Source organism: Scyliorhinus canicula, chromosome 19 (genome assembly GCF_902713615.1).
Source record: "Scyliorhinus canicula chromosome 19, sScyCan1.1, whole genome shotgun sequence".
Classification (NCBI taxonomy): Eukaryota; Metazoa; Chordata; class Chondrichthyes; order Carcharhiniformes; family Scyliorhinidae; genus Scyliorhinus; species Scyliorhinus canicula.
In genome coordinates, this window is record NC_052164.1 from 88,363,482 (window position 1) to 88,389,736 (window position 26,255).

Sequence of the window (26,255 nt, forward strand, 5' to 3'; positions counted from 1 at the left end):
AATTTTGTTTGTGCATGGGAGCCTAGTTTCTGGGGTTGCATGTGTGGGAGATAAAGAGGGGTCAGGCATTTTTATTCATAATGGAGATGAGAGAATGTAGAATTATTTGAATTGTTCAAAATTTAGCGATCGCATTTCTGTACATCATGAAATTGACTGCGACCCTGATGCAGAGTATGTTGAAGATAATAATTTAGTAAACCAGTTTGGTTAGGCCGACAACTACTTAAAACTCAAAACAGAATATCATTTCCAAGGCCTGTTCTATTTCTGAAGCAAATCAAATGCTCCTTCACAAAGAACATGATTGGATAAAAGGGAATGACTAACAAAGATTACAGACAACAGTTTAACATTATATTTGTGCTTTGATGATGTCCACCATTTCAATCTTTGCCCAGGAGAGTCAACAGGTTTATTTGTTGGGCCCCAAAGTTTACTTTTAAAATAAAAGGCAGAATCCGAAGAGCAATCCTCTTTAATTAACGCGCCAACTTCACGTTTATTCACTTACTTTTAAATAACTAAATAATTCAACACAGCAGTTTTTACAGTACAGTAGAAAGACATAACAACAAAGAAAAATAAGGGACAGGGAAAGATCAACTAGTTTATCTAGCCTGGTCTATCCAGATATGGAACATATTTAATTAGTTTTGGTGCAATCAGAAAAACTGTAACACATCTTTATAAATTACATAGTGTAGCTGATAACCCTCATCCAAACTATTATTGTGACCAACAATGCAAAATCCTTTAATATTTTAGAAGCTGCATCATGAACAATATCAAACACACAACTAAGTGGCAAAACAATAAATTTTGTACTTCAGCTTCTATATTTAACCATGAAATGTGCAAAATGTTCATGTGGTTCAACAAGACAGAAAACAAAATATTTAGCAATTAAATAGACTTCTGTAAATAAAGCTCCCATTCCAACCATCTCTCAAAGAAAATGAATTGGAATGTAATTTTGGTACCTTCTATTACATCTAAGGCCATATTATGGCAAATTAATCACCAAAACACACCGCTCTCAGGCACCATGTAATGAGGATGGAGTTCAGCTTTCGCTTTTCAGTTCCTTAAGCTGAGAAGTTCATCAGAGCTGCTTCCTTTCCATTGGGGTTACTTTGCTTTAAAGTGCAGTGGATGCTGCGCTCAGCAGCGTAAATTAAGTTTCCACCACATTTTTTGTGGGATTCTCAGGCAAGCAGAATTCCAAGGAAATTCCTCACCTCGACACCTTAAAAAAAAGTGCTAAGCAATAGGCTCACATTGTACATTGTGCTATTCAGTGTTTGTATCTCTATTTCAGGAATGTTTGAATAAATATTGGTTAATTATTGCAATTGTGGAGATTGGCCTTGCCAGCACCACAGTAATAAAAGCAGCTAAATTATTAACGTGGATGAACTGTTGCGTGGAATGGTCGAGAAGCTTGCTGTAGAAACCTATGTCAAAGGTTTTAAAGCATTAAGTGAATCCAGAACCTTTCGAAACTCGCCTTGCTGCTTCCCATTTTACTGCAATACTAAACACTCTAATCATTTTGATTTGCTTTGTACATCTGCAAAAGCATCTCCACCTCAGACAGCCAGTGCAGTTTCCAACAATAGATTCTGATCATATCAAGACAGTGCAGGATGATGTCTGAACATGCATTACACACTTTCAATAAATAGCCTATTATCATATACTGTCATTTTATGGTGTCTCTGAAGTCGAAATGTAAAATATTCAGGCTTGGTGTTTTCCTTGGTGCACATTGTAACGCAGAAAGGTGCTGTTCAGACTTTGTTTCATCTGATCTCTGGTACGGATGTCCAAATGATGCTTTTGTGACAAATCTGCTTTGTATTCAGTCACTGCATGGCAATAGGCTCTTACCCTGTTTGAGAGAAAAGTTTATAGGTGAATTTGTTCAAGTCTTTTTTCAACGATTAACAGATAAATGAAATCCTACAATCCAAAGAAAAGCCCATATATCTTCAGAACTTAGTAGTCTTTAAGCAGAAGATGTGTTACCTGGGGAAAGTTTGAATAAAAGGAAGGGAGGACAGATGGTGGATGGAATTTATTACACAATGTGAAAAGTTTGGGATTACAAGACAGGCCTCCCTTCTTCAAGGACCACAACAATAGTTGGAAGTGGTGTAGTCAGCTAGCATGGATGTGTTCTTATGCAGGAGAACTGAAGCCTGTCTTCGACTGTCAATAGGTGTGTATTCCCGGGAGGATCCGATGGAACAACCTCACAACTCCACAAAAAAAAAATGCCAATGAGAAGACATTTACCTCAGATCAGTATTTTCTCAGAACTGCCAGAAGCACAGGCAAGCAAAGACTTTTGGAATTCCTCACTGGAAGCTTCTGGAATCAGGAACTCCAGCAGTAGATCCCAGATGCAGTAAATCAGATGCCTGCAACAGAAAGAAATTGCACAGTCATATAGTTACTAGAGTAGAACAGGATTGGAAAGGAAGACAGATATTCTCACAGACTTTTAGGAGTACATTTTATGATTTAGTGCTGTCAACACAGAGCTTCAGGTAATGGGAACTCAGGTGTGGAAGGCAGCTGCCCAATTCACAACCCACGTGACTTCACGTCCATTAAAATGGTTGGGTTATCAGGTGGGCTAGAAGTCTTGCAAACTCGGCATTATCACCAAATATCTGACAAGCATGAAGGTTAGCACCAGCGCCAATATGATTCTCTGCTCCTCCATAGCGTGCATCATTGAAGTCCTCTCAAATCACTCATTAATTTATGGAACCATTCATAAAATAAAAGCTGTTCAGAATTGATAATAGAAAAGAAGTGTATAAAATGGAAAAAGGATGGAAAATAGGAACAGGAATTTGCTTTTCAGCCCTCCATTCAGTTCTGCCAGCATTCAATTATTCCATGGCTGATGCATACCTTAACTCAAATTATCCACCTCGGCGCTATGTCACTTGATACTCTAACCTATGTATTTGCACTAGTCTTTGTAAGAAGGCTGCATTCTGATTTCCCAACTGAATTGCCTATTCTAATTTTTAAAAAAATATTTTTATTCTCCTTTTTTCACATTTTCTCCCAAATTTACACTCAACAATAAACAACAATCAATAACGAATGTAATGTCAATCCCCATATCAATAACTACAATCGCATCCTCCCACCAAACCTCAGACATTGGCCCGCATGTTAACATTAATAAATGACAAAAAGGAATCAGGAATCACCCATAGTCACCATTAACACATACAGTGTTACAACCCCCCCCCCCCCCCCCCCCCACCCAGTGTTCAATGTGATCCAATTCCCGAAAGTGCATAATGAATAACGCCCATGAATTGTAGAACCCCTCCATCCTTCCCCTCAGTTCAAATTTGACCTTTTCAAGCGTTAAGAATTCCAGCAGGTCCCCCTGCCACGCCAGGGCACAGGGTGGAGAGGTTGATCTTCACCCTAACAGGATCCGCCTTCGGGCGATCAACGAGGCAAAGGCTACAGCATCTGCCTCAGCGCCCGTTTCCAATCACGGCTGGTCCGACACCCCGAATATGGCCTCCCGAGTGCCCGGGTCCAGTTCACCTATTCTAATTTTAAGAATATGCCCTCTTGTTCTGGATTGTCCTTCCAGAGTAAGCAGTTTCTCTGTAACGGTGTTGCAAATTGATTTTATCATTTTAAAGACTTCACTTTGATCGTTTCTTAATCTTTGATACTCAAGCGAATGTGGTTGACTTTTAAATGCCTTCTGAAATGGCCCTGCCACTCAATTGTATTCAACCGTTATGAAAATACAAAAAGGAATGAAACCGGACGGATCACCCGGCATCGACCCAGGCACCAGAAACAGCAGCAGCAAATCCAGCCCTGTCAACCCAGCAAAGGCCTCCTTATTGACATCTGGGTTCGGGTTCAATTCCAACCTTGGGTCACTGCCTGTGCAGAGTCTGCACATTCTCCCAGTGTCTGTGTGGGTTTCCTCTGGGTGCTCCGGTTTCTTTCCACAGCCCAAAGATGTGCAAGGTTAGGTGGATTGGCCATACTAAATTGTGCCTTTGTGTCCAAAGGTTAGGTAGGGTTATGGGTTACAGGGATAGAGTGGGGGAATGGGCCTAGGTAGGGAGTTCTTTCAGAGGGTCAGTGCAGGCTTGATGGGCTGAATGGTCTCTTTCTGCACTGAACCTTTCTATGAAAAGGAACATACAGCTCTTAATCCATCTTAAAATTAGCAGGGCATACAGTAATCCTTGCATCAAAAACAATTTTACCTCCAGTTGTAGCCTCTTCAGACTCTGGCTGAATACTTTGAAATAGCTGATTCAACTACGTTGCTTCAGCCTCTTCCTTGTCTTCAGACAAGACTGCTCTGCTTTAAATATATATATATATTTTAAACTATCTACTGGAAAAATTGTGTACTCTGAGTAAGGCAGATCAGAATTCAGCTCCTTTCTCTCTCAAAGCTTATCCAAACTCACTGTCTCCCAGTAATGAACCCATCTCCCCAAGCTGAAAAACAAATGATCTCTGTAGTCTGCAATAACACATTAACTCCCAGGGACCTTCCCAGCCAATCCACATTCCTCTGGTCAGTTTCACTTGCTGTTTCCTAAAAGCAATATAAAATACTTTGTAAAACCATGACCACTGCAGCCAAACACACTATACCCCCAGGATTTTAGCTCTTAACTTTCCCAATATTTAGAAGCCAATATTCCTAAAATCCTCTAATTGTCAAATGGAAGTGGAGATGTTCACAGATGACTGCATAATGTTCAGCACCATTTGCGACTCCCCAGATAATGAAGCAGTCCTGTCCAAATGCAGCAAGACCTGGACAGGCTTGGGGTGACAAGTGGCAAGTTACATTCGCGCCACACAAGTATGAGGCAACGACCAACTCCCACAAGAGAGGATCTAACCATCACCCCTTAACATTCAATGGCATTACCATCGCGGAATCCCTCACAATCAATATCCTATCCTGGGGGTTACCATTGATCAGAAACTGAACTGGACTAGCCATATTAATACTGTGGCGACCAGAACAGGTTCAAGGCTAGGAATCATATGGCGAATAACCCACCACCTGACCACCCCGCAAAACCTGTCCACAATCTACAAGGCACAGGTCACGAGTATAATGGAATACTCTCCACTTGCCTGGATGAGTGCAGCTCCAGCAACACTGAAGAAGCTTGATACCATTCGGGACAAAGCAGCCCGCTTGATTGCTCCCTCTTCAACAGACATTCAATTCCTCTATCACAGATGAGCAGTACAGTCATGTGTACCATCTATGAGATGCACTGCAGTAACTCACCAAGGTTCCTCAGACAGCACTTTGCAAACCCACGACCACGACCATCTAGAAGGACAAGAGCAGCGGATACCTGAGGACCCCACCACATGGGAGGTTCCCCTCCAAGCCAATCACCACCCCGCCTTGGAAACATATTGCTGTTCCATTATTCATGCTGGGTCAAAAATCTGGAACTCCCTCACTAACAGCACTGTGGGTGTACCTACACCTCAGGGACTGCAGCGGTTCAAAGCGGCAGCTCACCTGCACCTTCTGATGTGCAACTAGGAATGAGCAATAAATGCTGGCCTAGCCAGCAACCACCCATAAAAGAATAAGAAAAAATACAACCCAAGTTTATGCAACCTGCGTCCTAACATAATGGTTTAAACTCTGATTTCATTCTGGTGAATCTGCAATATATAATAATAATAATCATAATAATAATAATAATAATAATAGCTTATTGTCACAATTAGGCTTCAATGAAGTTACTGTGAAAAGCCCCTAGTCGCCACATTTCGGTGTCTGTTCGGGGAGGCCGGTATGGGAATTGAACCCACGCTGCTGGCATTGTTCTGCATTACAAGCCAGCTGTTTAGCCTACTGTGCTAAACCAGCCCCTCCTTCCTGAGGGACAGTGCCTCGAATTTATGAGGTTCTATAAAACTAAAATATCACTTTCTTCCCTTTGTACTTCAGTTCCTTTCAGATACAGATCAACATTCTATTAGCCTTTTTATTGCTATTATACCTGCCCACCAGCTTTTTGAAATCTGTATCCATAGATTGTGCCACAGATCTTAGTTTTAAAATCTTTCTTAAAGGGGCACTCCCATGAGATTTGCCACATTTACCTCGAGTATTACTATTTTACTAACTCACTTCATCTGTCTATGGACTCTCTCAATTGAGGACCATGTTTTCCCAAAAATTAATTTGGCTGGCAAATAAAAATAGAAAAATCATTTATCAAATGTAACCCATGCAACGAAAATGTACTATGTGTCCGAAAGTTGTCCTCAGAATCGGCTAACTGAAAATTGAGTCAACAGTCGGACTGAACTCTGGGGAAAAGGGGTATTGCGAATTGAACCACAAAGGCTTAAAAAGACAAAGCATTTCTTACTATTACCGGGAGCCATAAGTCATCAATGTTACAGTTTCAGAGACAGCGGATGTGATCTACCATCAGCACGGCGTGCCCGGTAGATGGTGGGAGATCACTCTTCTGGGATCTACCCAGCTCACCACTCCTTGAGAGATCGAACGTGATCTCGCAGGACGTCGCAATGAAAATCCTGCCCATTGTGGGCGAGATTACTTTTTTGAAAATCTGCACACAAGAGTGAGTCAGCTAGTCTCACTCTAATATGCGTTCCCATGATCTAACCAAGGCCTGGGGTTTAACCCTCTCGCCTTCGAGGCTACAGACGAGAACTGTTCAGTTCTGGTCTCCACAAACAGGGACCAGAAGGAACAGTACTCGTAGGGGTCTTCCAGGGGACCAGAAACTCCCAGATACATGCCCTCCAGGTAGGGTGGCACAGCCTGCCTAGCAGTACCACCTGGGTGCAAGTCTAGCATTGCCACAGTGCCTAGTGGCACTACCAACTGGCAGGATGCTGCCAGAGTGCCAGGCTGGGATTTTTCATTCAGTGGGGATCAGGCCAGGGGGTGCCCTGCGTGAGAGCCGGGTTGAGGGGGGGGCAGAGGAACCCCTTTACGGTGAGTTGGGGCTGGGGTGGTTTGGGAATTGCATCGGGGGCCTTAGAGATTGGGACACCATTTAAAATAGCACCCCCGGGCGGCATGTGGCGCAGTGGTTAGCACTGGGACTGCGACGCTGAGGATCCGGGTCCGAATCCCGGCCCTGGGTCACTGTCCGTGTGGAGTTTGCACATTCTCCCCATGTCTGCGTGGATTTCATCCCCACAACCCAAAGATGTGCAGGTTAGGTAGATTGGCCACGCTAAATTGTCCCTTAATTGGAGAAAATTAGAGTAATTACTCTAAATTTATATTAAAAAAATAGCACCCCAATCTCTCCTTGAGATTCGGTGAGTGGAGCTCTTAGTGCAAGGAACGGCTGCACGTTCTGCGCTGAAGCCCGCGATTAACCCGAATGGTCGTTAGATCGCAAGGTGTTTCTCGGCGCTCTGAGCTAGATAGATAGAACAGTACAGCACAGAACAGGCCCTTCGGCCCTCGATGTTGTGCCGAGCAAATGATCACCCTACTCAAACCCACGTATCCACCCTATACCCGTAACCCAACAACCCCCGCCCCCCCTTAACCTTACTTTTTTTTTAGGACACTACGGGCAATTTAGCATGGCCAATCCACCTAACCCGCACATCTTTGGACTGTGGGAGGAAACCGGAGCACCCGGAGGAAACCCACGCACACACGGGGAGGACGTGCAGACTCCGCACAGACAGTGACCCAGCCGGGAACAGAACCTGGGACCCTGGAGCTGTGAAGCATTTATGCTAACCACCATGCTACCGTGCTGCCCCAAAGCTCGAGCACCGAGCTCTGGGAAACATCCAACTAATCACGTGTGCGCTACAGGACTTTGTCCCCGTTCGGGTAGATCACGCCCTGTGTGTTAGGGCATAACTGAAACTCTATAAGACTCTTTCTAAAAAAGCCTGAGAATTTAGGGGAGTTAAATCACACCTTGGTACGATTGGATACCAATGCTATAGTAAGCAGCGGTCATCAGGGCTAGCAAATTTGGCAATCAAGGTGACTTATATTAAAAGCAAAGTTGTTCAAAGATGTGTCCCTCAATTGGTTAATGAAACTCAAGTGCTTTCTTTGAAAATGAAGGATGGTGTTTTGACACTGAAAATAAGTTTGAGAGATAATTTTCATAGAGATGGTTGAGAGGTTCCCGGCCGGGTTTGAAAACTGACCATCACGTTTCTGGAGTCTCGATCAGGAGGGAGGACGGCTCAAATTCGATTGGAGCACATTTAATCCTGTCTTTAAAGCCTGTGATTGGCTGGCCTTCCAAGCTCTGGTTCTGTGTGGTCCTGTGCCCGGTGTCGACTCAGAGGGGTGGGCTTTTCCCCACTGCGGGAGCATAGATTGCTGACAGCCTGGGCTCGGTCTGTCAGCAGGCTGGAAGCATTGTGTTCTGATCATTGAAATCCTTAGAATATCCTGAAAGATGCTCGCCGTTATAAGCTCCTGCTTTATTTTGATGTCTACTTTCTTCGTGCACCAGTGGAAAGATCATTTATCCTGATGTCTACCTTGTGGGGACGGCGGCTCTGACGGCTCCCCCATTCTGGTGTGGACTTCCCCCTTCTCTCTCTGACTGGGACCAGGCTATTTTTCTCCCGAGTCTTGGATCTTGACCTCCAAGGCTGCCTTTTGCCCTATGGGTGCGGTGCCAGTTCTGTTTTGTCCTTGGCCCTGGGAATTGGAGTTGTGGGGGTTCGATTTCATAGAATCCCGACAGTGCAGGAGGCCAATTGGCCCATTGAGTCTGCATGACCCTCCGAATGAGCACTCTACCAGACCCACTTCTCGCCCCATCCCCATCCCCGCCCCATCTACCTAACCTGCACATCTTTGAACTCAAAAGGGCAAGTTAGCATTTCCAATCCATCTAGTTCTTTTTCTTGGTCTCTTTTTACTTTCTCTGTGGGAGACAATGGATTGTTAACATGGGTTTGGTTGTGCCACCTCCTCTCCTTGAATCTGTCCTTATCGCTTGCCATCTCGAAAGGTAATATGGCTGCCTGTTCCGGCCTGGGTCTGGAGAAGAGTTCAAATTGCTCCATAGGGGTTAGTCGAGTTCCCCTAGTGTTGGGTTCCCAGGTATTGTTTTTCTCTTCTGGAATTCTGATTTTAAGCTATGGGTGTGATGTAGGTCTAAATTGTTGTCTGTATCCCATTCAGGTGCAGACGGGTCATGTATCCATGGGGGGAGCCTGTTAGGAACTTTGTCCCTGCATCATCCAGTCTTGTTGTTCCTAATGCTGCAATGACTGTTATTTTGGATTGTACCTGTTATACATCGTCATCTGCAGCTTTCTTTTTACGATTTTGTGAAAAAATTGAAGAACTCCAATAGATATTTTAAAAAAGGTTTGGCACACAGCTCAATTTAGACAATGAGGTTGTGTAACTTTTGGAACATTGTTAACTATGAGCATGATCAGAACAGCTATCCAATGCTGTTAACTTGTCAACTATTCAATAATCTATTCATAAATTGACTCCACCGAGTTATATCTCCGATTCCAATCGTATAAACAGGAAATCAGTTAATGCTGAACTATCATGACATAACTCAGCTGCCATTGCAATTTCTGTTATTCATTATGTTATTTAATCATATCTGCTATAAAATCGAATATAGCATGTCCTAGTTTAAATGATAATTCTGATGATACTATCAATAAAGATTTGTGGAGGCAGCACGGTGGTGCAATGGACTAGCCCTGCAGCCTCACGGCGCCGAGGTCTCAGGTTCGATCCCGGCTCTGGGTCACTGCCCGTGTGGAGTTTGCACATTCTCCTCGTGTTTGCGTGGGTTTCGCTCCCACAACCCAAAGATGTGCAGAGTAGGTGGATTGGCCACGCTAAATTGCCCCTTAATTGGAAAAAAATAATTGGGTACACTAAATTTATTTTATTTAAATAAAGATTTGTGAGTACATTAATTTATTATCTGGCTTCTTTGATGATTTAACAAGAAATAATTCAGCAGTACCTTGTGCATATCCTAAATGGAGTAGGTAATCTAACGACTAATATAATGCAAGCTGGTTGATGTCAGATTGTTTGGTGGGCCGAAGTTAGGCATCATTCTGATTAAACCCCTGACGATTCCTTGAGTAGTTATAGTGAAGGGGTTAAAGATTTCCCTTGTTTCCTTAATAAATAAGTCTTGTATGGATACAGTCCTAGTATTTTCCATAAATGCCTTTTCTAAATTTCAAATTCTGAAATACAATTTCTAAATCCCAAATTCTGAAATACAATTCTACCTCCAATCTGGTATAAACCAAATTCTCTAATTTACATTCAGAATTTTTGTACAGGACAAGAGTAATAAGTTAAGTGGAACTGAATGTGAGCAGATAGTGTCAGGGTATGGATTGATGAAAAAAGTACTGGCGAACTTCAAACGCAATCTGAAGTATAACATACAAGCCTTCTAGTGTCTTCTTTCTGCTGAATTATCAACCCTCACAGCTAACTTTCATCAAAATCTCATACTGGCCCGTTGAAACTAAATTTAGACTGGCTCTGTATAATTTAAACTAGAAGCGACTCATCTCACCCTCCAATTCCTAAGGGGTTACTCAGACAGCTAGCCAAAGTTAATTAATGCCCATTAGAGCTTGAGCTATCTACTCCCCCTCGCCCTTCCTATTGAGATTATATTCTTGGAGCAATGTGGAGATTCATGTCAGAAAGACACATTAACTTGATGTGAATCTTCTGCTTCAACAACTTTTCAATTTTCAAATAACTAGCACCTTGGAGTGCCAAAGTTTTCAAAACTGCAACTGCCAATATACAACCCCAATCTACAGCCAGTAAATCTGTCTCTCTTGGAGTTGGCACAGGAAGAAGTCGGACAACACTAGCTTTCGGAGAGCAGCTGAGACTCACCTGATGAAGGAGCTGTTCTCCGAAAGCTAATGATTTGAAACAAACCTGTTCGACTTTAACCTGGTGTTGTAAGACTTCTTACTGTGCCCACCCAGTCCAACGCCGGCATCTTCACATCATCTCTTGGGAGTTGCTTAATTTAACACAGATTATTTTAGATTGTGTTAAATTTATCAATATTTGCAAGAGTATTTCAGAACTTCTGTTATTTCATTGGAACCACTTGTGATAATTAAAGGTTACTTAAATTCAGATAGAAAAATGAAGCACAGTGATTAATTCAGATACTACAGAATACTGCTATCAGCTTTCCTGCAACTGTAAAAGTATACAAGCGATCTGTTCTTATGCCGCCACCAATGCTGCCAGTAAGTTGGCCATAAAACAGGGCATAACAACAGCCAAAACATAATTCCCCCCACTTCTTCACAACAAATTGCTGTATTTTAGGGCCTTAGGCACATCAGCCAGGAAATTCAAACTGCAGGCTTAACAGAAGTCATGTGGATTAAAGCTCTCTTATTTAAGTTCTTCACTTCAGCAGCAACCAATATTGTTTAAGCTCTGCAATGAATGTATTGGTTTGGAGCCTGTGGGCAATTTGCTGATATGTGTGCAAAAGGTATGTTTCCAAAAACTAAGGAAGAACATGCACATGTCTGCTGAACTGAACTGCAGCTTCAGTGACATAAAACTTAATTAACATTTTGTATTTATCAACATTAATAAAAAGATTTGCCATGTCTATGTGTTTCAAGACTTATTTTCAATCTTAGAGATATAAGTCTCTGCACTTTTCTAGTTTTTGTGGTTAGTGTCAGCGTTAAAACTGCCATGGTTCACTGCAAAGTTCCTCTTATTGTCTCTAACAAGTTTTAGCCCTAAGTACAAGAGGGCAATCCAATTATTGTTCTGGTGTGACAGTCATTATAGAAAATAGAGAACATAGAACGTACAGTGCAGAAGGAGGCCATTCGGCCCATCGACTCTGCACCAACCCACTTAAGCCCTCACTTCCACCCTATCCCCGTAACCCAATACCCCTTCTAACCATTTTTTGGACACTAAGGGCAATTTAGCAGGGCCAATCCACCTAACCTGCACATCTTTGGACTGTGGGAGAAAACCGGAGCACCCGGAGGAAACCCACACAGACACGGGGAAAACGTGCAGACTCCGAACAGACAGTGACCCAGTGGGGATTTAAACCTGAGACCCTAGCGCTGTGAAGCCACAGTGCTATTCACTTATGCTACCATGATGTTCTTTAAATCTGACAACTAACATGAAACTAAGATTGCACTGTGGAATAGTGTAAAAGAGTTTGGTGAAGACTCTCTAAACTCTTTACACTTGAGATTCGCAGTGAAAGAGGGCAGTTTGATCCAATCACTCTGGATTGGAGACAAAGATAATACGTGGAGGTAAAAACTGTATTCCAACCCACTATAAAAGTGAAATACATTTTAATTTACTAAAAATTGAAGAGCAAAGTTCCTCAGGCATTGAGCTGAATTTCATAAAATTCAGCGATATTAATAGCCACCTGTGAAATTGGTCTGTCTTTCAAGTCTCTGAAGAAAATAAAATATAATCAGGATTTATTCTGGATGTGGTGCACAAATGCTACCGCAGTCCTCAAAGGTTTAGAAACAAAACATAGATTTGTAGCATATGGTAGAGTTAGGTTGAAGAGCGAGGTGTGCGTGAAATCTTGACAGTTCTTGGAGTACAACTGAGTTTCAGCTTCAGTCCAAATAAAAACTTTTAAAGTATTTTCGATTAAAATGCAATACAGTGAAATACTGAAGACTTGAATATCATGCCAAGTGCTTGCCGTAAATGACGTCCAACTCTCAGATTTAATTGGTATTTGGATTTCTTTCCAAGAGTGGCGGATGCTATCCAAAAAGTTTTAAATTACTTTATATATGTGCAGCCACTCAAGAAGCCACATTAATAATGTGGAGAAACAAGATGAAAATAATTGCAAAAACAAATAGACTGAATGGATGCCAGCGTGTTAAAATCAGTTTGTGCAAAGGTAAATTGTATAGATAGATTTTTCTAGTTCTAGTGTATGTAAATACCAGGTTGCCCTGGTATCAATATTTAAGTTCAAGACATCTTATGCTATGGAAAGATATAACTTGCCGTTGCTTTCCATCTCCGCCAGGCTGGAGATTCCTCTTGCAGAAGAGGAATGAGTGCAACCTCCCACATCTTGCCCATATTTTGGGAGCTGATTTAAAAAGGCTCATTGGGAAGAGTTGTAGAAATAAATTCTTCTATAGTGAAAGGTGTTGGGAACATGAGAGAACAAAACAAAAAATGGACCAGGAAATATTTAACGGGTTCAATTCCCTGCTGGGTCACTGTGTGTGCGGAGTCTGTACGTTCTCCCCGTGTCTGCGTGGGTTTCCTCCGGGTGCTCCAGTTTCCTCCCACAGTCCAAAGATGTGCAGGTTAGGTAGATTGGCCATGCTAAATTGCCCCTAGTGTCCAAAAAGGTTAGGATGGGTTATTGGGTTATGGGGATAGGGTAGAAGTGAGGGCTTAAGTGGGTAGGTGCAGACTCGATGGGCCAAATGGCCTCCTTCTGCATTGTATGTTCTATGTTCTAATGTGCTGAGACAACAAATGTCCTGTTTTGTATTAATGATTATTTAGTATTTTGATGGATGTGTTCAAAATGGATCTATGAGGGGTTGAGTCTCTAATCTATAGTATTCCTTGTAAGACATTAAGAAAACAGTTCAATGGGTTATAAATCTGAACAGGCTTTCATCACTCACACCGAACAAAATAACTTCCCTTCAGTGGTAAATTTATTATGGACAGTTTATATTGTTACCCTTTATTTCTGTATGGGAGGAAGGAGAAATACAATGAGGTAGAGGGGCATTCTGTACTCTGACTTGGATCATGTCAATGCTGAAGGTTACAGCATCACCCTCTGAAGGTTTTCTTTGGTTCAAATAACTTGCTGTGAAGAGGGCTGTGACTGAAAAATGTGTACGGTAGAGGAAGAAATAGCCACATTGTTCACGTTAGGGGCTGGTTTAGCACACTGGGCTAAACCGTTGGCTTTTAAAGCAGACCAAAGCAGGCCAGCAGCACGGTTCAATTCCCGTACCAGCCTCCCCGGACAGGCGCCGGAATGTGGCGACTAGGGGCTTTTCACAGTAACTTCATTGAAGCCTACTCGTGACAATAAGCAATTTTCATTTCATTCATTTCATTTCATTCATTTCATTTCATTTTTTAAAGATCCCAAGGTACTTAGCATGGTTTTTACCTCTGAACCAGATGATTGGATATCTTTTGTCTGTCAAGCAAACATGCTCTTATGCTGATATGCTACTTGGGTTTAGGAGGTCCATACCCTGCTCTCTATAAAAATCTATGTTCAAGTTTTAACTGGACATATTCAGCAAATAATAAAGAAATCAAAGCTATTTTATTTCTTGCTCAAGATAATATAGTTTGGTTGCACTTAAAGGGGGAATGGGGGGTACTGAAGCATGGTTAACAGGGGCTGGTTTAGCTCACAAGGCTAAATCGCTAGCTTTATAAAGCAGACCAAGCAGGCCAGCAGCACGGTTCGATTCCCGTACCAGCCTCCCCGGACAGGCGCCGGAATGTGGCGACTAGGGGCTTTTCACAGTAACTTCATTGAAGCCTACTCGTGACAATAAGCGATTTTCATTTTCACATACAAATGCTACAACATGAATTGGCAGAATAGTACGGATTAGGTCTATTTTTCTATTGATTTTTCCTATTAAAAAGTATTATTCCAGCTTCAAGAACCAATCAAAGACGACCACTATGTACAACAATGTAATCTCATTTGTGGTCATTTTGGTGTGGTTAATTGCAACCTAGCAGATGACTGGAGCGAAAAAATGTGTTTATATACTGAACATTTATGTTCTATCCAAATTTTCCAAAAATATAAAATGTACGCACATGTAATTTTTTTCCAATAAACATTTATAAGCCTTTCCATGAATTTTAGCACGTATGAGACTTAGAAAAAAAAGAATTAGGAAACAAGTTATTTGCACAACAGCTTTCAAAGATTAAGCTACAAAACAATGCTTTCACTCTTTTTCCCTGTTCCGTGAAACAATTCTTATACTGCGGAAAGGACCAATTGGTAGCCAAAAATACTGTAAAAGAAAATTAAAATGCAACTTTTTATGGCGTCACAAGGATTGGCAAAGCAGACTATGCTGTTAACAAACATTTAGTTCAACTTATATCAAAGCTTAGCTTCATACAATTTGAAGCTGACTGGATCCTAATCACAGGCCAGACTGGGTTTCCTTAGGACTTCTTTTTGTAAATATTTTAGGAGAGGTCCTGGTCTCAATTTTCAAATTATTGGGCAGGCCCAGTCCTCTATCTCCTAAGGTCTAAATTTTTCTTCATGAAGCTTTTGCCTGTTTCTAGGAGCACTGGCTGCCTACACTGCGGCTGATGCAAAAATCACAGAGGTGGGTTTCAAATGACAAGAAGTTAATTTTTGTGGTGCTCCCTCAATCACACCGGAAATCAGAGCAGCAGGGAGATTAAAATTGAGCTCATTTTCTCTTGCTTTATTAAAATTATCAGCTATAAATTCTACATAAATTTGACTGAATCTTTCCTACTATGTAAAATTAGTCTTGTGCATGCTTTAAGAGTCCTGCCTGATGATTCCCTTATTTCCCCTTTCTTTATTTTTGCCATTATCCTTTTTGATCCATGGATGCTTAATGGACATGTATTTTTAAGTCAAACAGCAGAGAGAAAATGAGGAATTCAAGAAGCTGCAACATAGTATATGGTGCTGCTAGCTTTGGACAGCAAGGCCCAAACTGAGAGATTCTGATTCGATTGATTGGCTGGTGGCCAACGAGTTGGTCAAAAGGCCATACTCTGCCCGGTAACAGGTGGTGATTGGATCCTACCCGAGTGGGATGATTTCCAGAGACCTAAGGAAAGCAGAGTTGAGACCTGGACACAGGGAAAGGACCTGCTTCCTCTCTTCTCTCTCCAGAAAGGATTTGAGTTGATGCATTTCTGAACCTACACAGAACCTGAATGCATCTACAGTGAAAACCTCTAACTGAAGGTTAGATTGAGAATAGATGCATAGCTGCACACATAATCTGCATGAATCTACTGCGAAAACCTCGAACTGAAAGCCTGGATTGAAGCAAAGGTGCTAGAAGCAACCATCTGAAACAAAGCCTCTTATCTTTTGACTTTCATCTTTATTATTTTCACCCCTCTCACCCCCTCAGTGTTTGTCTGCCTTGTGTGAGTGGGGGGACAAATTAAAGTGGGGGATCAGGAATTAGATAATAGTTAACCAATTGTATTTGATGCATATTTCATTACAGCTCCTGTTATCGTTACAAAACCCTGGGCTAGTGCACAGTTAATTCCAGCCGCACTTGATCTGAAGTCGCAACACAATTGAATTAACCAATAATTCTTATGAAAAATACTCAAAGTCTTTGGCTCTTGGCTACCCAATAATTATAGTCGGGCATTTTTCTAAAAAATATTGGTTATTCAATTGTGTTGCAAATCCAGGTCAAGTGGGGCTGAAATTGACCGCGCACTAGGCCAGGGTGTTGTAACTATTGTTTAAAGGATTGCAAATTGTTATGTGAGGTGAGGAAAGTTAGCAAGTATTCTGTGGTTCTACACCCTTTTTATTTTGTCAAGAATTTAACTGCAAGTATTAGTTGACATATTCTATAGACCAGGAGCCAGACTGTACAACATCTTATTCACTGCACTTTAAAATAGTCCTCCACTCTAAAATATAAAGAAACACCTATAAAAACAAAATGCTTTATATTTGGTATGCAGGATCAAGAAACAAATTGCCAATCTTATAAAATAGAAAGACTAAAGAATACAATCCCCTCCCCACAACCCAACATCGACCCATTACCTGACACGGAGGAGCTCTATAAATATAAATACAAAAAAAATTGTATGCCAGAGAAGTGATCCATCTACTTACTTGTGCACTAATCAACACCTTTAAAACTGGTTATTTTGAAACCCTATTATGATACACTATAAATTTCATAAAACTGGGGTTAACTGTGTTACATGGAAAGCTGACTTTCAAATTTGCATTGTTTCTGACAGCATTGTTTCTGACAGTTCATTTGGTTTTGAGGTAATTGTAAATCTAAAAACAGGTAGCAGATGAAGGAATGTGAATCGTAGGGGTGGAGCACTTATGAGTGTTGGATCGGTTACAGCAAAACAAAAATGACCAAAGTGTAACTTTGTATTTTGACTTCTACTTAAATGTGGGTGGCTTGTGGAAAGTGATGAAGTAAACCATCTAAGTGTTCTCTGCAGAGTAACCCTATCCAATGGCAGTTCCTCTCTGCTGTTTGGTACTGTATGAAATGCCCTCGAGGACCTCTCGGCTCAAATAATTATTTCCACTGCTGGAAAAGCAAACTTCCTGCCTGGACATAACCCTCTTCCTTTCTTTCCCTGATGGTTATAGTGCTCTAAAATTTATTGAACCACTTTCACAGTGTTGAAAAATGGATATTCTTAAAACCACAAGGTTTAGGAAGTGAAAGATCTTTATAACACAGCAGTTTATTTTTATTGCAGTGTTTTTTTAGCTTTGGTCGGTAAAATCTAAAAATACACCTGACTCTTATTTTTTAATGCCTTCAAGAAATTGTGATCTTTTGAAAACTTGGTTAGTATTACACAGTTTTGAGAATGTGACAGCAATTTGTTTGACTTTGGCTTAAACACCGAGCTGTTTTTCACTTCTCACAATACTCTATAGGTACTGTCCTTTAAACCAGGCTTTTTGGATGAGAAGTCAGATTGAGGCATTGCCTACACAATTCTCAAACATTTCCTTGATGTACCCATCAATCTTTTGCCAGCAACATTGAAACAGATTTACTCAACAGTTATCTCATTTGCTGTTTTGTGGATTTTCGAACTGTGTGGATTCTATGTTTGCCTAACCTTGGCAACAATAATTCTGTGGCCAGAAAGTGGCATGAGAAGTCTTGCCAACCAAACAGTGCTCTGTAAATGCAGTGCCTTGAACAAAGAAAAAGCAGTGAAAATTCGTCCAGGCTGTCTGGCCCATGCTGCAATATTGTGGACTGTAGACAGGCTCTCAAGGTCCTGTGTTGCTTGTGGACGCCTAGCACAGCCACCTGAAGCAGCCTCAGTGAAAGATCAGCAGCCTTCCACCTCACAATTTCTAGCCATGGAGGACGCACTTCATCGGAGCACTTCAACAGGTTAAAAACCAAACGCACACAAACAATACCAGCAGTTGCCAAGTGTGATTCTTATTTATTTCTGCTAAATAATAGGCATGGATGGAATTGAGTAGTAGAGTACCCTTTTCCTTGTATGATAACATTGTACATTCATTCAAAGGGAACTTATTTGGATCAGTTTTTCTCCCAAGGTTATGGGGATTGACTGTAATATTATAAATCACGTCAATCCAAGTGTGGATTTTTGAAAAAATCTTTCATTGGATGGGAGTGCCATTGGCAAGGCAGCATTTATTGACCATCCCTGACTGCTCTTGAAAAGGTGAAGATGAGCCACCTTATTAAACCACTACAGTCCATTTGATTTAGATACACCCAACGTGCTGCTAGGGAGTTCCAGTTTTTTGACCGAGCAACAGTGAAGGAACAGTGATATTGTTCCAAAACAGGATGGTGCACATATTCATGGTAAATTGAACACTGCAAAGGCAGAATCCTATATTGTACCAACCTGTTGATCATAGGATCTTGAAGGGATTCGAGAACTAGCTGCCATGTTTTCTTATAACCTTCCTCACCAAGAATTTCAGGAACCAGAGCTGTAAAAACATAATAGGAAAGAGTATTACTCAAAAGACTTGTAACTGGGCCTTAATTAGGTTACTTCTGTTCCGAAGAAAACATCTAGTAAAACGTTGGTGATATTTCAATGAAAAATTCTTCACAGTTGAGCTTCATGGTCCGAGGCCTTCATACGCATAAGCCTTCTGAATTTAACGCTAATAAATCTTCTCTTCCTGAGCTCAGAAAGTTTCGTACAAACAAACCGATTTTCCACTGATCCACCGATGTTTTCCATAAAAGTTTGAAAACACTGTGATCAATAATCTGGAGAACATTCCGCATTTACAGATAAATTTTCACCTATGCGAAGAGGGTAACCCAGCCTTGGATTGAATTCATGTCTCGCATCAATAATTCATGATTAAGCCAAGTGCAAGGGCATTTCTGCCATCTAATTCTTTCCTAACGCTCATTACCAAAGCTCTGCATATGTATGTGATGAAATTGTCTTTCTAAATAGGAGCAGAGTAAAATGGTGGCACTAACCTACTCTGTCCAATAGGATACAACAATTATGAAGCACATGGGACAATTACAATGAGCTCACTACTTCAAAAAACTGAATAAAACAATACTAGACATGCTGAGTTTTTACTCAAAAGTATTACTTTCTTTCTCTGCAATTATGCTCACCTTGCTGTTCTAAAGGTGAGTAAAATGCCTCAGGAAGGAATGACTTCCCAGAGAGTCACCAAAGTGGCTATTCTCCTCAAATGACTTTAGACCGTAAGTAAGACAACTGTGAGGCCATTAAAGAGGAGTCTGATCAGGCTCTTAAGTTTTCAGCAGGGCTCCAAATAAAATTTTTGTTCTCCGTAAATGTATGTAGTTAATATTGATAACTGGATCAGGAGATTTGGGAAGGAGCTGTCACCAGGAAAGGATGACAAGATGTGGTTGAATAATGGCCCTGCTACAGCTTCACACTTCACCTGCCCAACATATCAGATTCATTCCTTCTCACCAATTGTCCTTCCACTGAGATTCCAAATACTTGTTAAAAAAAAGACACAAGAATGGAGATGAAATACGATAGTTACTAATTTCCCAAGGAATCAAATTTTTTTCCAAGGCCACTTACAACAGCGATTTCCAAGTGGCTTGAAGGAGAATTTATAGGTGGTGATGCTCCCATTAATTTGCTGACCTGTCCATCTCGGTGATAGAGGTTATGGGCTCAGAAGATGGCATCTAAAGAGTATCAGTGAGTTGCTGCAGTAGATCTTGTATATGGTAAACACTGCTGCAACTGTGTGTCAATGGTGAAAGGAGTGACTGTTTAAGGTGGTGGATGGGGTGCTGCTCAAGTGGGCTTTGTCCAGGATGGTGGCAAGCTTCCCAAGTGTTGTTGGACGAACTCTTCTAGGTAAAACTCACACTTTTAATCCACACCTTGTAGATAGTGGGCAGGCTTTGGGGAGTCAGGAGGCGAGTTACTTCCGACAGAATTAGCAACATCCGACTTGCTTTTGTAGCCACGTTATTTATATAGCAGGCCGAGTTAGGTTTCTGGTCAAGATAACTCCCAGGATGTTGATGGTGGGTGATTTAGCAATGATAATCTATTGACTGTTAAGAGGGTGGTGGTTAGATTCTCTCTTGTTGGAGATGGTCATTGCCTGGCACATGTGTGGCACAAGTGTTACTTGCCACATCAGCCTGAGCCCGAATGCTGCACCCCCCCCCCCCCCCCCCCCCCCCCCCCCCAACCCGCCATGGTGCCCTGGGCTGTCACTCTCATCTCGCCTCTTGAATTCAGCTCTTTAATCCATGTTTGGACCAAGGCTGTAATGAGGTCAGGAGCCAATTGTTTGTCAGTTATGTACTGGAATGAAAAAAGTGATTGTTGCTGCTTTAAAAAATATTCAGAAATATAAAACAGACCATCAGCGACTATAGTGTTGGATTAGCACCTCGTGAGAAAATTGTGAAAGATCGTTGGCGGGATTCTCCACCCCGCTAGCCCCTTTTTTCGGCGCAGCGGGCCCCCGTCGGCAGTGGGATTCTCCATTCCCGCAGCCAGCCAATGGGGTTTCCCATTGTGGCTACCCCACGCCATTGGGAAATGCTGTAATCTATGGCAAACATTCTATATATACAGGAATCATGGTTTTAATTTTACAATACTCAGTATTCCTAATGCTGTTCATTGTTTTAGAGTCAGCGAATATATACTTTTCAGCTGGATTTCATGCAAACACTGGCCTGCAAAAAAAGCAGCTTCAAAATCACACGTCAAAGAGCAAGGGGAGTATCAATTCAAAGCATTCCTCTATTCAGAATGCTATGCTCTTGTGCTGCAACTGTCATGGTTTGGAACACCTTAAATTATAGGGTGTAATATATATTCAGATCTCAATGACAGTAATTTTCACTGTAATTTGTCAGATGAAACACTGCCATTTCTAGCCCATGAAAACATTAATTGTTCCGTTTAGCAAAAGAGCAAATTACAAAGAACCTTCAAAAATAATGTCAGTCATAAAATTACAGTTCATCAGGAGGGTGAAAAAAATACATAGTTCTTAGTCACACTTAGTATTCTTCTTAGTTCTTAGTATTGAGCAGTATTTCTAGATATTCGTTGCTGGAATCATCTTGCAAATCACACTATTATTGAGAAAAGACAGCAGTCGATACCCAATAACACAACTCTGCATTTACTAAAAATTCAATTATTGTAAACCAACTGCACCAAATGTATGTATGCTCATTCTGTACCATTGTTTCACTTTCTTAGTTGCGTGGCATTTTATATATTGCTTCATCTATTTGACCTTTTCACAGAACGGTCACATACGGAAGAAGACGACGCAGTCCAATGAATCCATGCTGGTTTTCTGCAAGAGAAAACTAGTTCCATTTCCCCACCCTTTCCCCTTATACCTGCAAATTTATTCTTCTTCAGTTGCTTAAAGCCACGATTGAATTTGCCTCAACCACATTCTCAAGCAACGCATTCTAGGTTCTAGCCATTTACTATGTAAAAAGGTTTTCCTTGTGTCACCTTTGGTTCTTTTGTCATTCCCCTTAAATCCTCCACTTTCTAACTAATGGGGATACTTTTTCCTCTATCTACACTGTCTGACCACCCCCCCCCCCCCTCCCCCCCCCGGCACCTCATGATATTGAAATGTGGAAACATCCTCTCCACCGCCACTCTATCCAGGCCTCGCAGTATCCTGCAAGTTTCAATAAGCTCCCCACTCATCCTTCTAAACTCCAATGAGTACAGACCCAGAGTCCTCAACTGTTCCTCATATGGCAAGCTCTTCATTTGTAGCCACCGAAGTTGGCCATTCCCTAAATACAAAATGGAGGAACGCAAAGCATACAGGTTAAAATAGACAATGTTTGCAGCACCAGCAGGCTGCACCTAGCAAATGTGGATTCTGTCTGCTAAGAAAGCAGACAGCACAGAAACGAATGTTCCGCATACTAATGAGGCAATCTCCAGGATAGTTAGCATATTAATGGAACGATTCCAGAGACAATGGACACAAATGGGGAAGTAACTGCAACATTGTAAAGAATAGCAGACACCCCGGCACCAGCGGTGTTCGAAAACAAAGAGCCTGAAAGCCCGCCCAGTAGCTAAGGAACAGCCTCAGTATTGGGGGGATTCAAACATATCGATTGGGAAGAGACCCAATTGATTCCGAGCAGGTAAGGGAGTCCGCCCAAAGGGGCGCGGATCCCTGGGACCTATAAAAGACAGGTCCCACGCATGGTTCATTCTTCTTGTCTAGCCCTCCTCTCTCCTTGACCAGCCCTCCTCGGTGGACCAGCACCTCGACCAGCTTTTGCCAAGAAGACCCTGAAGGAGAGAGAGGAGAGGTTTCGGACAGCAGCCGCCAGCAAGTAAGTGTCTCACAATGATCGCTACCAGAGATAGACACTCCTGACCCCTTTAACCTATACCAACCTGGTCTGCAGACCAGAGCAGAGCAAGAGGCCTTGTTCCCTGATCCGGCAGTTCCTTCGAGATAAGTATTAGTTTATTTAGCGGTAGGAATAGTTTAATCCTCTTTGCGTGTGCATGGGTAGTTATTATAATTGTATTATAATAAACTCAGTTGTTTGAACTTACTAATTGGTGTATGGTTTTATTGCTTTGAACTTCACCTTGAAACTTGTGGCGGTATCTTAACGATACCTGCCGACTCCAGAGCTAAGTAAAGAAACAGTGCCAAATTGAGTGTTAAGCACACTCACCCAGAACGAGCAACACATTCCAGGGATCATTCTTGCGAACCTCCGCTGGGCCCTTTCCAAGGTCAGCATGTCCTTCCTTAGATACGGGGCCCAAGACTGCTCACAAAACTGCCCTTATTTATATGGTGACAGAAGCCTTCCGGATTCCCTTTCATGTCAGCTGCCAGTGGCTTCTCATACTCTCTCTTTTCCTCTCATATTTCCTATCTCCTGAAGCCTGGTTCTCCCTTATATTATCAACCTGCCATATACACCCCTTTTCTGCTTCATCTTACTCTCTGTCACTTTTGTCACACAGAGAGCTCTGGCTTTGGTTACTCTTCCTTTCCTCATGTGAATGTACCTCGACTGTACCCAAATCAATTATTTTTTTAAATGCAGCCCATTGTTCGGTTACATTTTTGCCTGGTAATCTTTGAAAACAATTTACACACGGCACCTCCATTCTCAAAACACTGTAATAAACACTCTACCTATTAAATATTTTTATTCTAAATTCTTCCTTCTTTTTTAATGATGTGGAGATGCCGGCGTTGGACTTGGGTGGGCACAGTAAGAAGTCTTACAACACCAGGTTAAAGTCCAACAGGTTTGTTTAGAATCACTAGCTTTCAGAGCGCAGCTCCTTCCTCAGGTGAATCTTTTTAAATAATTAATTTAATCCTTATGTTGCTACGGTCACAGTTCCCTAAATGTTCTTCTGAAGGTTAAGTACAAAATAATTGAATTGAATTTGTAAATGCCTATCAGGTTTTCAGGATGTCCCAACAGACGTAACTGTATTTTCTGAAGTGCAGCAACTGTTGCGGATACATATGTATCAATGTTCCAGAAAGAGGGGGAAAGAGAAGGGGCGCCACTTCTCATCCGGCTGCAACACCACAACGAAAGAGAGGGGTTTTAATGTAGAAATTTCGTCGTACAAAAATCACAAGTCTTGTGATGATTAAAACTTTCATTTTCAGTTACTTAGCCAAGGCATGGCACCAAATCAGGTTTCATGGAAAGAGGATAAAACTTTACAGTAAGGAACTGATCCCCTGTCCTTTTGACTGTAAGGACCACTGGAATGATGCTGCACTACTTTGCTGCAGAGGTAAGACACTGCTAACACACCATGGCAGTAAATCATGTAGGAAGGAACAGAAAACAAATGAAATTCTGGCACTCTTGTGTGAGCCAATTAGATGCTGTTTTTAATCAGCAGTATTACCTACCAGCTAGAACTGCTAACATTAGTGAAAGACCAGAAACTAGGTTTCGATAATCAGAAAGGAATGCAGCAAATTACAAACCCAATGAACTAAAACTAATCATGTACCTTTCTGGGAGAAAAATAGATCAAAATCAAAGTTGATCAAAAATAGATCAACAGCAGTGCTGTTGATTCTGAGACCAACTTATAAAATTTCACAGATTGTGAACAGTGAAAGTTCTGCAAAACAATTTTGTCATTTCGATGACTTGTATTTTCCTTCTGCGTTTTCTAGCATGGTTGTTTACAAGGGTTCAGATGTTATTTTTCAATACTTTTGTTTCCTTTCTTCAACACATCGTACAACAAACAAACACTCAAGTACGCCTTTTAAATATTTTTGCAGATGAGAAATTTAAAAAATAAAAACAAGAAAGGATTTATAAGGGTTGTGTTTCTTAAATAGGCAAATACCAAAAAACGTAATTAATCGGATGCAGACGGTCAGTGCTCTGGTGTAGTGCCGACCATAACACATGAATAGCCAAATAGTCAGAGAAATAAAAGCAGATGTCACTTCAGAAAATACGTTTTGTTATTACAGCAAAGTGAACATGTTGGCAAACATACGAGGTAACAGGAGCTTCATAAAAATATTTGGTTTGGAAACACATAAAGGAAAGTAAGTTACAGCAATAGATTTTGTAGATACTGGAGGTGAAAGTTTACTACTCATTCTATTAAATCATTGTAGAGACTATAAGAGAGACAGAAAAGCAAAATAGGGTGGCGTAAGCTGGAAATTTGAAATTAAACAGGAAATTCTGGAAATATTCAGTCAACCTGGCAGCATCTGTGGAGGAGGAACAGTTTTAGGCCAATGACCTTTCATCAGTTCATTATGACCAAAAGAGATTGGCTGGTCACTGGTGTAATTACTGTCGGTGAGATATTGTGTGCGAATTTGCTGCAGTATTTATCGGCTCAGCAACATTTGGGCACAACTGGGTTCAAAAATAACTTGTTTGCTATGAAGCACTTTGGGACATGGTAAGGATGAGAGGAAGCAAGAGAAAGATAGAAAAGGAAACATACCTGGAGAGAGAGCTTTTCACAGCCTCAGGATGTTTCATCAGACTTTACAGGCAATCAAGTTTATGTGAAATGTGGATACTATTTCAATGTAATAAATACAGCAAGGTCCCACAAACAGCAATGTGATAATGACTTGTTAATCTGCTTTGCTGATTTGATTGAAGGATAAAACTTGGCCAGCACTCTGGAGAGAATTTTCCTGCTCTTCTTTGAAACTGGTGGACAGAAAGGATCTCATGACACTGAGAGGAGGCATCTCTGGATCAGGATCGGGACAGATGGTTCAGAGGCGAGAGTTCTGCCACTGAGCCAAAGCTGGCAACTAAAAGGGACTATGCAAAAGTATGCGCTTTCCTCCTGCTTTTTCAAACAACAGTTACAAGCCAAACAAAACTAACATCTGGATAATGTGACATTATTGGGAAACAAAAAATAAGCGCAATTATTGCTCATGGGTATTCTGTAAGGGCCAATATTCACAACAGCAATCTTTGAAGTTTGAAAAGTAAACTAATAATTTAAAAATTAGTTCAAAAATGCATGTGTTTTTTGTCTTAAATAAATGATTTAATCTATCAGATTAAGAAAAGTAAACCATCCAAAACAAACGATAAGCAGTGATTAGGACTCAATAATGTTTTGTCTAATCACTGAAGTCTCTGCGCAGTTAAATGAGGCAAAGCATATGTCCAATGCCAAACTGCAAATGGTTTACACAACGGGGAGTTTGGAAACCAGGGAAGAGATATGAACTTGATCATAGAAGCGCACGTTAGCTGTAGTTTTAAAAACTGAAGCACACGATGAAGAGTTAACCAAGCAAGTCAGAATTTGAACAATACCTGAACCATAACAGAATTTATAGCCTATCGTTATTTTAAAGATCACAATGCAA

At 41.3% G+C, this 26,255-nt stretch overlaps 1 protein-coding gene across 1 annotated transcript in view; it reads right to left on the reverse strand.

Annotated features, from left to right (window-relative positions):
- Nucleotides 1–460: 460 nt before the first annotated feature.
- The window catches only part of snx19b (sorting nexin 19b), a 183,896-nt gene continuing 158,101 nt past the window's right edge, over nucleotides 461–26,255 (reverse strand). Inside the window, exons 10-12 of the mRNA XM_038778577.1 lie at nucleotides 18,743–18,830; nucleotides 2,302–2,426; nucleotides 461–1,894 (exon numbers count right to left, since the gene is read on the reverse strand). Coding sequence (XP_038634505.1) covers nucleotides 2,303–2,426; nucleotides 18,743–18,830 — 212 coding nt within the window. The 3' untranslated portion in view covers nucleotides 461–1,894; nucleotide 2,302. The remainder of the gene's footprint in view (nucleotides 1,895–2,301; nucleotides 2,427–18,742; nucleotides 18,831–26,255) is intronic.